The following is a 19,446-nucleotide window of genomic DNA, read 5'->3' on the forward strand; positions in this document are numbered from 1 at the left end:
GATGAGCTCATAACAAACAATAAACCAAAATAAACTAATTATTTTTTATTGACACTAATTGGCAAAATAGTTCAGGAAACAAGTGCGTGCACCGACCCATTTTCATGTCGAAATGAAGTTGATTTCTCTCGCTGTTGCTGCTGGTTCGACCGGCGGAAGCAGCACCTCTGGTCGTATTAATGATTTCTCCCTTCCATCTATAATGACCGAGCAATGACTGCTCCCTAAAGCTTATAAATCAACATGGCGGCTGACTGGGAAGGCTATCCGCTACACAAATGTGTATTTAATGACGATAAATGTCGTTTGTCTCAGTTAATTCGTGTACACGACGTTGCACAAAAGGATATACATGGTAGGGTTTATTATAACTTTAAACTTAGTCTAAGACATTCCTCTTTTCACTCTTTAACAACTAGGAACTTGAATCGTTGTCAATGTTTTGACATTTGTCATTCATTGAATGAATCATGTATACGTAGCGTGGTGTTTTGATGTTACCGTGATCGGTTTAGAAGAAAAATCATAGCAAAACACGTGCAATTTAGAGTTGTGTCAACAGTTTGTCCTATGTACATGGACATGGGTAATTCTACTAAATCACTAATTATTTATTCATCTTGGCACTCCGCCGAAAGTCCGACTGTCAGGTCATGCTGTCTGGTCTAACGTGGCTTGTCTGATCTGTCTGTACTGAATATGTATCTGAATATTTTTCTACACTGAAAATCAATTGCAAATTATGTAAATCAATATTGCAGTAAGATAGTCCTACACAAACCTTTCATGATGTACTGTTTCATTTAAGACCGTAATTACCGCTTCCTGTACGTAAAGTACTGTACCCGTTTTGCTTTCGTTTTTAATTTTGGAAGTGGAAAATACATGTCACTTTGCATTGTATTTTTTTTACTAAGATACGTATGTCACATACATGTAGTGTCTGTGGGAATTTCTTTTCAGCACATTACATTCATACCTGTTTTTTCGTATTAAAATCGTTTAACAAACAGAAGCAATGTGATACAATGTCGATTACTATAAACTATAAAGGTCACTCGTTGGAAATGAGATTATTGACATTTGAAATGAATGTTGCTTTCATTGAAATGTTCACTTTTTCATGACCAGTACAATATGTACATGTATTATCACTGTACTTTGTAACCTGAAACCAATGACCTTTGTAGACAGGTAGTTGTTGCATTTACAGGGAGTCTTTAACACAGGTTTGGCTGTCATATCTCCTCCTGTCATTGTTTCTTATAACTGAATCTTGAAGTGATGAACCTATGAGCTGACAGACTAAACATCCCATTATAACACTACCAAAAAATCAGAGAAATTTTTTTTGACCGTGTAATAAAAGAAACTTGCTACTGATATTTAATAGCATTTTTTTTTACTTTTTAAAATTTTGTACAGCATCAATTCACAGTAGAATAATGCTTTGATACTTAAGAAAACTTTAGTTTTTTATTTAACTGCAAAGGCAGCTAGTAGCCAAGCATCTACATAGTGAGCAATACATGAAGAAACAAATAGGAAGATATATAGTCATTGCTAGTCAGACTTTTGGACTTCAAACAGAATGTTTTGGGTTTTTTTTTCAAAAATGAATATCTCATTTAAAATTGCACATAATTTATGTTTTCTTTCTTGTTATTAGAAATGAAAAAATGAAAAAGCAGCGATATTTTTGATCATTCAACTTTTACAGTTGAAAACAGGTTGGCTTCTCTCCTAGCTTAAAAAAGTATTATTTTCTTCTAAATTGAATTTTAAGAATTAAAAATTAGCAATGTTTTCACAATTGGTGTAGACACAGGCTACTGTAGATTTCAGATAGAAATCACACTGAATATAGAAATAGTCAGTTTATATGTTACATGTATACATCTATTTGACCTGTCAACATTACATCTATGCAGAAAGGAAATTAGGCTTTGATGAAATTAATACGGTCTACTGTATCAGCTGATATATTTTTGTTTCAGGTAACACACCCTTGCACCTTGCTGTAATTCTGGGACACAAAGGTGAGAATTATGTGAACATTTTCATGCAAATGGGTATCATATATATACGCATATATTTTCTATTCCCTATTGTCAGGTGTGTATTGGGAAATAGCAATGAAAAACGTCCTGCCCCTGTTGGTGTTCAAACAAGTGATCCTTTGGTCTCTAGACAGACACCTTTCCGCTAAAGTAAAGAAAGATTAACATTAGCCAAGGCTAGTAAATAAGGCAATAAGCTTCTACAGGTGTACAATGAATTTATTCATGCAACAGCAGGCCTTTGTTTTATATATATATATATACTCCTTATAACAAGGCATCAGTCATTTTTGATGGAAGATCATAACTTGATAAAAATTGTAAGTAATTTGTAAATTGATTACATGGACTACTGGTACTTAGGAATAGGTCCCATGGCAAACGGAAGCCAATGTTTCTTGAGGAAATCAGAACACACATGAATAATAAAAGGTATTTGACTTACCATGTGATGGTAATGTGGTGGATGTTTCAATTTTGGATATGACACTGTCACACAAGGTACATATTTACATGATTTCAGAAAGGTGAGGGGAGGGGTCTATGGACTGGTCAGAAAGGTTAGGGGAGGGGGTATATGGACTGGTCAGAAAGGTGAGGGGAGGGGGTATACGGACTGGTCAGAAACGTGAGGGGAGGGGGTATATGGACTGGTCAGAAAGGGGACGGGAGGGGGTATATGGACTGGTCAGAAAGGTGAGGGGAGGGGGTATATGGACTGGTCAGAAAGGTGAGGGGAGGGGTTATATGGACTGGTCAGAACATTCAATTTGATATACTGTTATTGTTTGAAAGGCGGTTGAATTTTTATATGTGTTCACACTGGTTGGATGGTACATAAAATTTCTACATGGAAAAAAAAAATGATAAGTTTATATTGAAACAAGCAAAAAAACTCATTATGTGACAGAAATATATTTGTCTCGCTTTGAAGGTGATTTTTGTTCAAGATTTTCTCCAAAGTAGTACAGTAAAAAAAAATCTATATTACCAGTATGTTGTTTTAATAATTACTTTTTTTGACTGGAGAATTTGGACCGCAGAAAGTCTTGTTTTCTTTTTTTAATGTAAGTCTGATATGACTGTGTGATAAGTTTGAATATTCATCAAAAATATGATAATTACATAAATACACAGTATTCCTTTTAGATTAAGTCAAAACACTAGACTTTATCACTTTATTTTAACAACCAACCTGTATGCATACAAAATTGGTATTTCAAACAACCCTAACTGTAATTTTTGTAATAGAGAAAGGGAGACAATTATTCTTATGTTATGGAAATGTAGTGAAATGCAAAATTTCTGTGCCAGTTTTGAATCACTATTAGATCCTTTTACAATTTGGTTTTCTATAAACAAAGAGTCTATTTTATTCGGTCTGGTAAATAATACTGGTGTCTACAATTGAGTAGATAATGAAGTACATCTGATTATTAAATCTTATATCTATAGAACAAGAACTCTACATAGCACTTTATCAGTCATGGCTTTAGTTTAAAGTTATACAAGAAAATTATATTGTCTAAAAGTTCATTTCAACTGGTAAAGGTAATTCTTCCTTACAAATCTTTTCAAATGAATGGAGTAAATGGAAACGAGTAGATATTGCTTAAAATTTGGCAGTTCTCAGGCTGATGATTTCTTTATCTTTTCCATTTTTTTATATATATATACTCCAAACTGAGCTCATTTGGTAACAACTTGTGTTACCGAAAAGTAATCCTGTCATGTTCGTTCCATATCATGCTTGTTCTCATTTCTCCTTTGTCTATCTTCTCAATCTCTTCTTCTTGTCTTCTGGTCTTACACCTGCCTCTTCTAATTCATACTTTTCTTCCATCTTTTTCTATACATTGCAATACAGTTGCTTTGCTGTATATGTATTTGATTATTTCACTGTGTTGTGGAAGCTCTTCGCTAAAATTAATATAGAATAATACCCTATCATTTTCTCTCTTATTCTAATCTCTTCCTTCACTTTCTTCTGATAAAAAAATCAAAACAAAAACAATACAATATACAGTAAGACTTCCATACCTCCTCACAACAACAGCTCTCCATAACAACATTACAACTTTGAACATGTCTAATTAACTACTTTAGAAGTGGTTTGCTAATTTTGATATTTATACACCTGTAGTTTACATATCGGATTTATAGGTCAGGTTGTAGGTATGAAAACTTGTAGGTGTGAGTACGGTGTATGTACATGATGCATATACATGTCCTTGTCTACATGGGTAACTGTTCTATTAGGTGTATGCCTGTTTGCATGTATGTATTACTTGTACATGTAAAGTGTATACATGCAAGTATTCTCTTGATGTACATCTGTATGTGTGCGGTCATGTATACATCCATCCATGGACGTGAAAATGTATGTTAGTGTGGAGGTGCGCTTCTCACATGTATATACTACAGCTATATTATGTACCTGTCATTGTATTGAATAAAGTAATGAATTACTAAAAAACCAAGTTTGTATCATTTAATTTACCATTTGATGGACTAAGTGTATTGTATTCACTGTAAATGCTCTCATTTCTTCCTCGTGATCATGATCCTTCATTTTGTGTTTTTAGAATGTATACACTTATTACTGGCCCATGGAGCTCCTGTCCGTATAAAAAACACCCAAGGCTGGACACCGTTGGCAGAGTCGATCAGCTTTGGAGATCGACAAACAAGTAAACAATCACACATTTGCATATATTGTATATTTCTCAGTTTATAAGTGGTCTTCAGTAATTTAGTTTCTATCCAATTGAATAGTTTTTGAAAGTTTTAAATTTTTAATTGCTTGAATAACATGTATAGCAGATTTGATTAATTTTTTATTAAATTTAATGAAAATCATTACAGAAAACCAGGAGTTTCTTTACAGAACTGTTTGTGTTAAGCTATTTCCAGAAGTAATAATGATCTCTCCTTTAAAATCAACTTTCAGTATTGTGTCTACTAAGAAAACTTAAACAACAGTCTCGGGAGTCCCTGGAGAATAGGAGGCCCTCTCTTGTGCAGGCACTACGGGATATAGGAGATTTCTACCTAGAACTTAAGTGGGATTTTCAAAGCTGGGGTAAGTCAATACCAATACATAATAGTTTAAAATATGATTGCATATGTCACTTTTTACCATTATCTGAGCCAAATTTTGTGTACACTATACCTTGCATATGCAAAATATATATAAACATTATTTATTTTACAACAATTGCAAAACCAGCTGTCAGCTTATATTAATCAATCTATTGGCCTGGATGGAATCAGAGATACTGGTCAAGGGTTGAACAGATCAGACCAAACAGTGAAGTTGAAGATATATGGGCAACAGTGCTGTACTATAACCCCTCCACTCCACTCCCAATCAAATGTGCTTAAAACATATCAGGTTGAGTTATCTCACCTTTTCGGAAATTCATGACCCTTTGAAAATTGATGTATAAGCTATTCCTAAACTATAAATGGATTTCAACAAAATTTGATGGCAATAATCCTTATATATTGTAGATGTGCGCAATCAATAACAGGTTTAGTTGTTTCCCCTTTCACAAAGTTACGGCTGTTTGCAATGGACTCTTTTCTTTGACAATTCTTACATCGTTGCATTGGCCAATCAAACATGATGTTGCAAATTGACATAAATTTTTTAGTGTCATTTAACGATAGCATAGAGAAAAATTGGCCAATGAAAATGCTTGTCACATATTATATTAAATTATATCAATATAAACAGAACAACTCAACAAATTGTTATACACATACTTCCTCCATACTGGGAGTTGGCCCTGGACGACTTTTCTAGTTCAAGAATTAATTCAGTGATGCTTTATGGTTGAAGTCAAGAGATTTTCCAGACTTCATCTTTTGGTCTCATTCAATTTGGAGCTTATTTCTCAGAACAAAATTTACTGGACTTTTCTGGTGAAGCTTTACCATTCTAACTATATATTTTGTTATTAAATATTTCTGTAATATCTTGATGTATTTACAGTTCCTTTGGTGTCCAGGATTCTGCCTTCAGATGTTTGTAAAATACACAAAAAAGGATGCTGTATACGGTAAGGTTTAATGACTGTTGTTTTTATTCTGTAAGTTATAAAACAACTTGTTGGCTGTTCTCTCATTAACATATTGATCATACTGATATATCAAACATTGTTTAAATTAACTCTTACTATATATATAATAAAAGATGTAGCTATTTCTGGCAATGGTTTAAATGAACATACATGTAGTTAAATTACATTTTAACCTAAACTGATCCCTCACCCTTCAATGTGGGGAATATTACCTAAACTGATCCCTCACCCTTCAATGTGGGGAATTTTACCTAAACTGATCCCACTCCCTTCACTGTGGGGAATTTTACCTAAACTGATCCCTCAACCATAATGTTGAAGAATTTTACCTAAATAGATCCCTCAACCATAATGTTGAAGAATTTTACCTAAATAGATCCCTCAACCATAATGTTGAAGAATTTTACCTAAATAGATCCCTCAACCATAATGTTGAAGAAGGGTTTTTAACCTTAGATCCCTTACCTATGATTGTAATTTTCCCAGATCCCATACCTATGATTGTGAAGGGTTTTACCTAAACAGATCCCTTACCTATAATTGTGAAGAATTTTACCTAAACAGATCCCTTACCTATGATTGTGAAGGGTTTTACCTAAACAGATCCCTTACCTATGATTGTGAAGAATTTTACCTAAACAGATCCCTTACCTATGATTGTGAAGGGTTTTACCTAAACAGATCCCTTACCTATGATTGTGAAGGGTTTTACCTAAACAGATCCCTTACCTATAATTGTGAAGGGTTTTACCTAAACAGATCCCTTACCTATGATTGTGAAGGGTTTTACCTAAACAGATCCCTTACCTATGATTGTGAAGAATTTTACCTAAACAGATCCCTTACCTATGATTGTGAAGGGTTTTACCTAAACAGATCCCTTACCTATGATTGTGAAGAATTTTACCTAAACAGATCCCTTACCTATGATTGTGAAGGGTTTTACCTAAACAGATCCCTTACCTATGATTGTGAAGAATTTTACCTAAACAGATCCCTTACCTATGATTGTGAAGGGTAAACAGATCCCTTACCTATGATTGTGAAGGGTTTTACCTAAACAGATCCCTTACCTATAATTGTGAAGGGTTTTACCTAAACAGATCCCTTACCTATGATTGTGAAGGGTTTTACCTAAACAGATCCCTTACCTATGATTGTGAAGGGTAAACAGATCCCTTACCTATTATTGTGAAGGGTTTTACCTAAACAGATCCCTTACCTATGATTGTGAAGGGTTTTACCTAAACAGATCCCTTACCTATGATTGTGAAGGGTTTTACCTAAACAGATCCCTTACCTATGATTGTGAAGAATTTTACCTAAACAGATCCCTTACCTATGATTGTGAAGGGTTTTACCTAAACAGATCCCTTACCTATGATTGTGAAGAATTTTACCTAAACAGATCCCTTACCTATGATTGTGAAGGGTTTTACCTAAACAGATCCCTTACCTATGATTGTGAGGAATTTTACCTAAACAGATCCCTTACCTATGATTGTGAAGGGTTTTACCTAAACAGATCCCTTACCTATGATTGTGAAGAATTTTACCTAAACAGATCCCTTACCTATGATTGTGAAGGGTTTTACCTAAACAGATCCCTTACCTATAATTGTGAAGGGTTTTACCTAAACAGATCCCTTACCTATGATTGTGAAGGGTTTTACCTAAACAGATCCCTTACCTATAATTGTGAAGGGTTTTACCTAAACAGATCCCTTACCTGATTGTGAATTGTGAAGAATTTTACCTAAACAGATCCCTTACCTATGATTGTGAAGGGTTTTACCTAAACAGATCCCTTACCTATGATTGTGAAGAATTTTACCTAAACAGATCCCTTACCTATGATTGTGAAGGGTTTTACCTAAACAGATCCCTTACCTATGATTGTGAAGAATTTTACCTAAACAGATCCCTTACCTATGATTGTGAAGGGTTTTACCTAAACAGATCCCTTACCTATGATTGTGAAGAATTTTACCTAAACAGATCCCTTACCTATGATTGTGAAGGGTTTTACCTAAACAGATCCCTTACCTATGATTGTAAACAGATCCCTTACCTATGAGAATTTTACCTAAACAGATCCCTTACCTATAATTGTGAAGAATTTTACCTAAACAGATCCCTTACCTATGATTGTGAAGGGTTTTACCTAAACAGATCCCTTACCTATGATTGTGAAGAATTTTACCTAAACAGATCCCTTACCTATAATTGTGAAGAATTTTACCTAAACAGATCCCTTACCTATGATTGTGAAGGGTTTTACCTAAACAGATCCCTTACCTATGATTGTGAAGGGTTTTACCTAAACAGATCCCTTAACCTATGAATTTTTGATCCCTTACCTATGATTGTGAAGGGTTTTACCTAAACAGATCCCTTACCTATGATTGTGAAGAATTTTACCTAAACAGATCCCTTACCTATGATTGTGAAGGGTTTTACCTAAACAGATCCCTTACCTATAATTGTGAAGGGTTTTACCTAAACAGATCCCTTACCTATGATTGTGAAGGGTTTTACCTAAACAGATCCCTTACCTATGATTGTGAAGAATTTTACCTAAACAGATCCCTTACCTATGATTGTGAAGGGTTTTACCTAAACAGATCCCTTACCTATGATTGTGAAGGGTTTTACCTAAACAGATCCCTTACCTATAATTGTGAAGAATTTTACCTAAACAGATCCCTTACCTATGATTGTGAAGGGTTTTACCTAAACAGATCCCTTACCTATGATTGTGAAGAATTTTACCTAAACAGATCCCTTACCTATGATTGTGAAGGGTTTTACCTAAACAGATCCCTTACCTATGATTGTGAAGAATTTTACCTAAACAGATCCCTTACCTATGATTGTGAAGAATTTTACCTAAATAGATCCCTCAACCATAATGTTGAAGAATTTTACCTAAATAGATCCCTCAACCATAATGTTGAAGAATTTTACCTAAATAGATCCCTCAACCATAATGTTGAAGAATTTTACCTAAATAGATCCCTCAACCATAATGTTGAAGAATTTTACCTAAATAGATCCCTCAACCATAATGTTGAAGAATTTTACCTAAATAGATCCCTCAACCATAATGTTGAAGAATTTTAACTTAAACTAATCCCTCATCCTTTACTGCAAAGGGTTTTACCTAAACAGATCCCTCAACCATAATGTTGAAGAATTTTACCTAAATAGATCCCTCAACCATAATGTTGTGAAGGGTTTTACCTAAACAGATCCCTTACCTATGATTGTGAAGGGTTTTACCTAAACAGATCCCTTACCTATGATTGTGAAGGGTTTTACCTAAACAGATCCCTTACCTATGATTGTGAAGAATTTTACCTAAACAGATCCCTTACCTATGATTGTGAAGAATTTTACCTAAATAGATCCCTCAACCATAATGTTGTGAAGGGTTTTACCTAAACAGATCCCTTACCTATGATTGTGAAGGGTTTTACCTAAACAGATCCCTTACCTATGATTGTGAAGGGTTTTACCTAAACAGATCCCTTACCTATGATTATGAAGAATTTTACCTAAACTGATCTGTAAACCTTGACTGTACTTTTTGTAACCACATGATAATATAAATCCCTGTTTTTGCAGCCTTGATACAACTCTAGTGGATTTTAACGACATGCACTGGGAGAGGGGGGACATAACATTTGTGTTTAATGGAGAGGAAGACCCCCAGCAGAGTTTGACTGTGTTAGATAACAAGCTGTTTGTGTTCCAGAGGATCAGATACGAGGTAGGAATATTCATCACCAATGGATCATAAATGTGGTTTTACTTTGAATAATTATTATAGGGGAAATATAAGGTGTGAATATATGTCAGATAGGAACATATTTCAATTCTGGATAAGATTTGATATTTAAGCTATAATATGTATAACATTAGTATAATATTAATAGGTCATTTGTATCAGAAAAAAATGAGAAATAAAGACAAAATTGATTGAAAACAGAGCAGTTTAGTTTTCGTTTCTTTAATTGTTAAGGGAGAGTACTTTCTTTGATTTTTACCACATTTGTCTTGTTATGAAAAACAAAGATGGACTTCTTTCAATAGATTGAAAGGGACATGCTTGTCATAGACGGAGGAAGTAATTCATATATAACATTAGGGTAGCATTGTCTAAAGAGAGGGGAGGTAACCTACCTCAAACAATACATATCAGGATATCCATGTCTTAAGACAGAGGAGTTAACCTACATATAACAATCAATATGAAGATATGCATGTCTGAAAACAGGGGTGGTAACCCATGTGTAAAAATGTTTGTAAGGTGGTATCTTAAGTCAGGGGAGATAACCATTTTCTAGTGACCTATCTCAAAATACCATTATTTTGGAACAGGAGAGCGAGCAAGAGATGGATGATGAGGTTGACATCTTGATGAGCAGTGACATTATGGCGGCACAAATGTCAACTAAAAACATTACATTCACACGAGCACAGAGTGGCTGGCTTTTCAGAGAGGATAAGACAGTAAGTCAATTTTTGTAACATTTGGAATCTTAGATCAAATGAGAATGATAGAATTTATTTATTTAGTTTTGTAAAACTCTCAGGTTAACTTACAACTGAGAAGGTCAAAGGATGAATAACTGACAAACTGTAGGTCTAAACTCAATTTTATTTCAAAATTTTCAGCATAGTTAGACTTTTCAAATTGCCCTGTGTAAGTGGTTTATGCTTAAGGTCGATACTCTTTATCACTGCTTATTGAGAAGTCCTGGATGGATTGTTCTCAAATATCTTATGTAGGTTTCTCTTGGTTCTTAGTTGTGCACATTTGCTTTTGGGACGAAGCAGAAAAACAAAATTGCCAACATGCTGTCATCTTTGATTTTGACAATGATAGGTTGTTACCGCTATTTCTTGAGAAGGAATGGATAAATCTTTATCAAATGTCATATATTTATCTTGAGGTCTGATTTTTACTGTTCCTTTAGGAAATACTGGATGAATCTTTCTCAGATTGTACAAATCTGTAGGTTCCCCTTGGTCCATTGCTGTGCTTGGATTGACCTAAAAAGTCAAAATTGCTGTGAAGTGGCCATCTTGGATATTGATTATGAAAGTTTATTATATTGCCATTTCCTGAAAAGTACGGTTCTCCAATTTCATATCGATGTTCCCCTTGGTCCCTAGTTGTGCATTATGAATTTCCGTGATCTCATGTTTTTTTCTATTCTGAGAAAATGTCTCCTTTTTTGCAGGAAATGGTTGGTGATTATGAAGCTGATTACTACTTCATAAATGGACTCACTTTAGATTCTAGAAAAAGGTAAATTTAGAACATATATCAAATTAATTAGATATGCTAACAAATACAGAAAGTAAAGACTGGCTGTCATGGTTGTTAACAAAGATATTTATGATAAAATCAGACTTATCAGAGTCCATGTCACCACTACTGTCCTACATTTTTGTACACTCTTCATTTAATTGGGGCAGGTGCGTTCACTGTTCTAAATGAAGCTTGGTATTACGCTCTCTTTAAGCAAGTATCCACCTTGTCAAGCTTGACATTCCATCATTCAATGCAGTTAAGGAACCAGGAATACCCATCTTGTTTATATATATATCTATATAGAGGGATGTCTATTTATGTTGAAAAATAAAACATTCACCTAGTATATTTCAGAAGTTGGTAATGGCAAAGTTTTCCAATGCTGTAAGTGACCATCATAATTGGTACATGTAGTAGTGGTAACACACAACGCACCAAAAACTTTCTTTCATCTTTCCTCATTATCATGTTGTGGATGTAATTCAAAATGCTGAGAAAATGGAATACAAGGACTTGATCATGAGAATCAATTGGGAAAATTCTACAGATATTTAAACAAGCAGACTTTTTCACTTACTGGCAACCAGTTGAAATATGCAAGTCTGGGAATTTTTTTCAGTGTCATAAGTTGAGACCAACTTTATCTTGTCATAATTTTCCACAAATAGCAGTCTTATGGTCCGTAAAGTTGAATATTTTTTTCTATTTTCTGGTTATTGTTTCATTCAGTCATCATATAGTGATATACTGCTTGTAAAAATCATTGGTAATAGCATGTTCACCGGAACACTAGCAGATCATATAGGTACACCCATGGAACACAGTAGTGCTTATTACGTAAGATGTGTCTACTTTTTTCAAGGTCAAATGATGTGCTATTAAACTGTATTCCAGACTGAATGTAAAATAAGTAATAAAGTAAAAACTATCTTATTAAAATGAAATATTTCTGAAAAACCAACAAGGTTTAATTTCTGTCATTGATTGTGTAGGTATTTGTGATCATAATAGGGTACAACAAGTATGCAAGATAGCAGACACTTATGTGCTTTGGGATGCTCACAAATAAGCCCATTCCTTACTTTTGGTCAGTTTTTTTTCACTGGGGGAGGGGGCTTACTTGCAGTAAAATAAAGGTGTGTCCAGGTTGGTTGGCACTGAAGATGTGTGAAGTCTGGTTGATTTTCCTGTTCTAGGAGGGAACACCTGTCTCCAGAAGATGTTCAGAAGAACAAGGCTATAATGGAGAATCTAACCAAGGGAACCTGGGACAACTGTGATGTAAGTGTCACACACCATGTAGTGTTAAATATTCCAAAACAGGTGCAGTTGATAGGTCACTGAAGGCATTTAGTCTATTAAATATACAATATAAGTGATGGAGGAGGTTTGAACACAATAATTTTGAAAGATTTTGATTGAGAGTAAAGTTATAAGTTATAAAGGGACATTTCATCATGTTTTAGTTTCAAAGACGACCATCATTAAACCCACCTGAAAGGCCAAACATCAGCTGGGAAGAGTACCTGTCCGCCCCTGCTGGTAAACCCCCTTGTCTAGGCAGACAGTGGATCCCTAAGGGAAGTTCCAAGTCCTTCAAGGCAACAGTAGCAATGGTATGTATTGTTTTTATCATATTTATAAAATGGTAGAATACTCTGATGATGGACCCAAATTGTGTGTAATTCTGGATACTCTGATGATGGACCCAAATTGTGTGTAATTCTGGATACTCTGATGATGGACCCAAATTGTGTGTAATTCTAGATACTCTGATGATGGACCCAAATTGTGTGTAATTCTAGATACTCTGATGATGGACCCAAATTGTGTGTAATTCTAGATACTCTGATGATGGACCAAAATTGTATGTAATTCTAGATACTCTGATGATGGACCAAAATTGTATGTAATTCTAGATACTCTGATGATGGACCCAAATTGTATGTAATTCTAGATACTCTGATGATGGACCCAAATTGTATGTAATTCTAGATACTCTGATGATGGACCCAAATTGTATGTAATTCTAGATACTCTGATGATGGACCCAAATTGTATGTAATTCTAGATACTCTGATGATGGACACAAATTGTATGTAATTCTAGATACTCTAATGATGGACCCAAATTGTATGTAATTCTAGATACTCTGATGATGGACCAAAATTGTATGTAATTCTAGATACTCTGATGATGGACCCAAATTGTATGTAATTCTAGATACTCTGATGATGGACCCAAATTGTATGTAATTCTAGATACTCTAATGATGAGCCAAAATTGTATGTAATTCTAGATAAACTAATGATGAGCCAAAATTGTATGTAATTCTAGATACTCTGATGATGGACCCAAATTGTGTGTAATTCTAGATACTCTGATGATGGACCCAAATTGTGTGTAATTCTAGATACTCTGATGATGGACCCAAATTGTATGTAATTCTAGATACTCTAATGATGAGCCAAAATTGTATGTAATTCTAGATACTCTGATGATGGACCCAAATTGTATGTAATTCTAGATACTCTGATGATGGACCCAAATTGTATGTAATTCTAGATACTCTGATGATGGACCCAAATTGTATGTAATTCTAGATACTCTGATGATGGACCCAAATTGTATGTAATGGTAGAATACTCTGATGATGGACCCAAATTGTATGTAATGGTAGAATACTCTGATGATGGACCCAAATTGTATGTAATGGTAGAATACTCTGATGATGGACCCAAATTGTATGTAATGGTAGATATACTCAAATTGTATGATGATGGACCCAAATTGTATGTAATGGTAGAATACTCTGATGATGGACCCAAATTGTATGTAATGGTAGAATACTCTGATGATGGACCCAAATTGTATGTAATGGTAGAATACTCTGATGATGGACCCAAATTGTATGTAATGGTAGAATACTCTGATGATGGACCCAAATTGTATGTAATGGTAGAATACTCTGATGATGGACCCAAATTGCATGTAATGGTAGAATACTCTGATGATGAACCATTACACAAATCATCAAACATCTTAATAACTATCTGTGTTTTCTTTCAGTCTTAATGTATAACTGTATTATTTCCTAAAATTATACAATTGTCCTTGTCAGAGTTAGTTCACAGGTATTAGATATCACGATACTTCACCTTTATCGACATATTTCTATATCGGTATCCATGCACGAAATGCATCTTTCATAATTCTGTTGTTGATTGTAAATTATTTGCTGTGTATTAGATTTTATTTAATTCTTCATATCTACAAATGCAGCGTCAGAGTTCCTGTAAATTGTGTCAGCTATATAATTATGTACAGTATCCATGTCAATTATGTAAAATGATATATTATTAATGTTTCCAGATACTCTTGTTTTATTATAAGTTCTTAATTTTTACATAAGCACATATTAGGTCTAATTTACCAGCTGAGCATTAATTTGTTGCTATTATTTTTTACAGAGCAAATCTTTCCCTATGGATGTTAGTGTGTAAGTATTCAATTATGTAAATGTTTTCTTTTATAAAATTCTCAGAGGTGTTCGAGGTATAATTAGAATTAGATAGAACATCTTGAAAAGTTCATAATACTTCTATTCAAATGATGACCTGTGATTAATAGTTTGAAATAAATGAAAAACAATTTACAAAGTGTAATTACTTAAAAAAAAATTTTATCTAAATTTCTTTCATCAGTTTTTTTTTTATTTTCTAAGAGTGTAAATAATTCCATATCAAAGAAAAATTATATGAATCAATGGATTTATTCTGTTTTGCAGTTTGCTGGATGTACTTGAAGTGATAGCACCATTCAAGCAATTTCAGAAGCTCAGGGATTTTATGACTACAAAGTTGCCTGATGGATTTCCTGTAAAGATAGGTACATAAACTGCTGTACTCAATCCTATGATGTTTCTTTATAATTTTTGTAATTTCAAGTTTAATTTTTGTTTAAAACCAGTTTTCTGTCAAATAACTGAAAGTTATATCCTGAGAGAGTTAATAAAAACATCAATAAAAAAACCCCATTAATATACGTTCATTATTGGGGTCCAGCCTTCATTTACTCAAGCACTGGTTGTTTTCCACCAAAATATGAAAATATATATAAAAAAAACTGATCTACTACATATTTAAATTAAATGTAAATTTTTTCATTCTGTCATTTGCTGATGAGAAAATTATGGAAAATGTTACTGGTTACGCAAATGCTGTTAAAATTTAAAAGTATTTAGTATGAAGAGAAATTTAAGGTGCCAACAGAAATTAGTTGTGGATACATTGATATTACTGTGTAATGGAATCGATGTTATATTGGTGTTCAATGTTTGGTTAAGATGTTCAAACATCAAAGTTACAAAGGTCAGCTTTGATAAATGCAAATATAGTGTAATAACTCTAATGAAGGATCAACTACAAAATGTCTATTGATCAATATTAATACAAAGTATGTCAAGTTGAAGTCTACCTCCTTTATTTAATACAAGGAAAACACACCAGCTAGATATAACACTTATCAGATAAGATAACTATGTTTTATAGTTTATTTCGGCTTCCAATTTTTTTTCACCTGATTCATGTTTGAATTTATTTGAAATATCATATGTACCATTTCCAGTAATGAAGATAATTTTCAAATTCCTATTTTGAAAACATCAAAATGGTTGCTGTAATCATATCAGAATATATCTTGAATGATGCTTTAATCTGCATTGTCTTTATTGTTTTTACAGAGATCCCAGTGTTCCCAACAGTGACTGCCAGAGTAACTTTCAACTCTTTTGAGTGGAAGGACGAGCTGCCCGATAGTTTGTTCTACATACCACCTGAGTACATTGAGGACCCCAAGCGTTTTCCTGACTTATGACTCTACCTTGAAATCTACTTCATCCATATACTTACCAGTCTCCGGCAATTGGACCGACCGCCAATCCTCCAGCACTCGGACGAAGCAGAGGCAGCAGGAGAAGAGTCGGAATGCTTTGTTGGCATGGAGATTCCGATGACTAATCTTGGTAACTCCTGTGGTGAAATGACTCTACTCTTTTAATATCAGGCCACTTTTTTAAGATCTGGCCACTTAGTTGGCAAACATGGCTGTTTTTGTTTTAGTTTTCTCAGTGATAATTTTTTATTTTTTAGTTAGACGCAGGATATAAAGCTGTCTGATGTTTAAAGTAATCAAATGATGAAGATTTTATCTGTTTATAACTAAAGAAAAAAATTATCATTTATTTCTTAAGAAAACGATTAATGTAAGATGTAGGTCTATGTTTACATCTTCAGACACATCATTAAGGCTCCTTCTGTGTACCTGGTATATCTGTCTCTCATACAGGACTGTTTGTCATGTGTTCTATTAATAGGAACAGTGACCTTGACTTACGGAAATTGTTTAACTCCAGGAATATGAGTGTATATATGGATTTTTGATTTTGAGATCAGCTCTAGCGTAAATGCACTGGTATACTTCTGAAGAAGATTATTACCTCTAGTTCAGACAGACAGTAAGTGTAGACAGATAAACAGACATTGGACACTTACTGTGTTTAAGAGTTGACCTGAAAGATAGACAAGATGTCTTACAACTAGAGACAGACAGAGGGAATCTTTACCTAACATTAATGTAGACCTATAGACCTAACGATAGACAAGTTCTCCAAGTGTATAGAGACTGACAGACACCCTACACAATCTAAGTGTAGATAAATAGACTGACTGAACACTATGATCAGTATTTGGCAAAAATTGACGATGCAAAGCTTTGCTGAAGATATATATTTGGTGATCTTTTAGAACTGTAAAAAACAAAATGTTTAATGGTCATGTTGGCTGATTAACTGATTTAGAAGCATGAAACCTACAGGTGTATGTACAGACACCAAGACAATTATATGGATGAAGTAGATTTTATATATTGGTGATTGGTTGTAACAAACCTACTTGTACTGAGAGTATTATGGGTGGTTTACTGGGCGGAGGGGCTTATTTCATACTTAATATGTAGGAATTCTATTATCTCTGTTGCCATAAAACTCAGTTTTAGAGTTGTTATCATTAAAAATCTTTGTTATAATCCAATTTAAGTTCCATTTCTCTTATCATATTTCATAGCTCTTGCATGATGTCTCTGCTATAAATCTGGTCTCAAAAGTTTCAGAGTTACAAGAAGATATCTCGTTGTTTACTAATTAACAGCCTAAGTGTTTATATTTTAAATAAGAAGAATGCTATTCCATGTGGTGAAGGAGGCTGTTTTCATTGCACCATCTGTAAATTTGGTGTTATGCTTTTCCTTGTAAAGAAGTCTATTTTCTGAGTACCATTTTTGATTAGAAGAATTAGTCATTACTTTTTGGATCAAATCTTAGATTAAATGATATATAAAATGTTTGCTTCGGAGATTGACTTGATTACAAAAACAGCAACAATTTTTGCTAAAAGTCAGTTTTACTGTGTTATATTCATCTTGTTTTTTCACTGTGAATTTCATTTTCCTTGCTTTTCTTTTCAAGAATTCAAAACATTTTAGACAGAAAAATTCATGACCTATCATATGGTATACGGTTCAATGTTGATTTAGAATAATGAAATTTTGTTGAATTACATTTGTGAAAATGAATGAAATTTTCGGATATGTGTAAGATAGTTTTAGATGGATATCTGTCATTCAAACTACACATACTGTAACAAAAAAGTAGTGACCATATTTGAGTGTTTTTGGCAATGGAAGTGTTATACTAAATAATGGTTATGCTTTATACAGGTACTGTGTATCATCTTCTATCATGGCTGGGTGTACTACTTCACCATTGTGCTGATATGTTCTGATTTGATAATTTCTAAATCTTGTATTTAATAATCCATAAATTGGTAACTTGGCATTGTTTGTGTCTTTAGAAAGTAAATTTCTGCCACAGCTAACACTGGATTTTCTTTCAGGAACTATTTATATAATGTATAATTTTAAAGTGTATTATGGAGCTAGATTGTCGGTCATTCTCCTAATGACTTACCAGGTATTCCAGAAATAATGTTATAATACTAAGGCAGAGAATCTTTCTGGTTGGTCCTTTGTTTGCAGAGGATGTGTTAAGGGTTAATATTTGTGTAGATAAAGTATCCGATTCCACTTTAAAAGAAAATGAAATATTTTTCCTGGTTATAAGATTCTAAAACCAGAAATATATTAGTTTGAAATCTTCCTACAGCCTAGGTCATCATTTATGGACATCAGTAGATAGTGTGACATTAGTAGGTAGTGGGTAGTTATTCTTGTGTTAGTAAAAATGTATGTTGATAACGTAACTATACTGTTGTCATTAGAATAAATATCTGTCTCTTGGTTAATTTATTAAACAACTACTGGTTTTTCACTTGCTGTTACTGTGATGTATAAGTACAATGGTTGTCATCACATGGCTAAATAGTTACCTTTTTGCCACCTGACCAAATGATTGTACAGAATGTCGGAGTTTTACTTTAAAAAAAACATTGGTGGAAAATGATAGTCCCATGAATGAACTATTGTGCACAATGCCTCTTTGTCACATCGCTAATTTAGTGTGCAGAATGCTTGGTTTCCTTTTGACTAAACCGTCCTGCAGAATGTGATTTGTCGGTCAAATGATTGTGAAGATGTCTGTCGGTCACCTAACTAAACGATTGTGAAGATGTCTTTGCGTTGCCTAACTGAACAGTTTTGAAGATGTCTGTCGGTCACCTAACTTAACGATTGTGAAGATGTCTTTGCGTTGCCTAACTGAACAGTTTTGAAGATGTCTTTCGGTCACCTAACTAAACGATTGTGAAGATGTCTGTGAGTCACTTGGCTTAATGCTTATTCAGAACGCTTGTTACGTTCTTTGAATAAGTAATTGTGAAAAAAGAACCATCTTGTAGAATGACTGCTCTTCATTTGACGTACAAATTGTGCAGAATGTGTGTCACTTAGCTTAACATGTGCAGAT

General features: G+C 33.8%; 1 protein-coding gene across 1 annotated transcript; it reads left to right on the forward strand.

The window, feature by feature from the left end:
• Positions 1–243: 243 nt before the first annotated feature.
• On the forward strand, positions 244–16,343 carry LOC132556755 (ankyrin repeat domain-containing protein 13C-like). The gene is made up of 13 exons (XM_060221201.1): positions 244–355; positions 1,998–2,039; positions 4,646–4,750; positions 5,011–5,142; positions 6,058–6,124; positions 9,773–9,917; positions 10,529–10,660; positions 11,395–11,462; positions 12,665–12,749; positions 12,935–13,084; positions 14,939–14,967; positions 15,256–15,356; positions 16,210–16,343. Exons 1-13 carry the CDS (start codon positions 244–246, stop codon positions 16,341–16,343), a joined length of 1,302 nt encoding a protein of 433 aa, XP_060077184.1.
• The last annotated feature ends 3,103 nt before the right edge of the window (positions 16,344–19,446 follow it).

Source organism: Ylistrum balloti, unplaced genomic scaffold (assembly GCF_031769215.1).
Source record: "Ylistrum balloti isolate Yb309-2 unplaced genomic scaffold, AGI_CSIRO_Ybal_v1 Utg369650, whole genome shotgun sequence".
In the NCBI taxonomy this organism is placed as follows: Eukaryota; Metazoa; Mollusca; class Bivalvia; order Pectinida; family Pectinidae; genus Ylistrum; species Ylistrum balloti.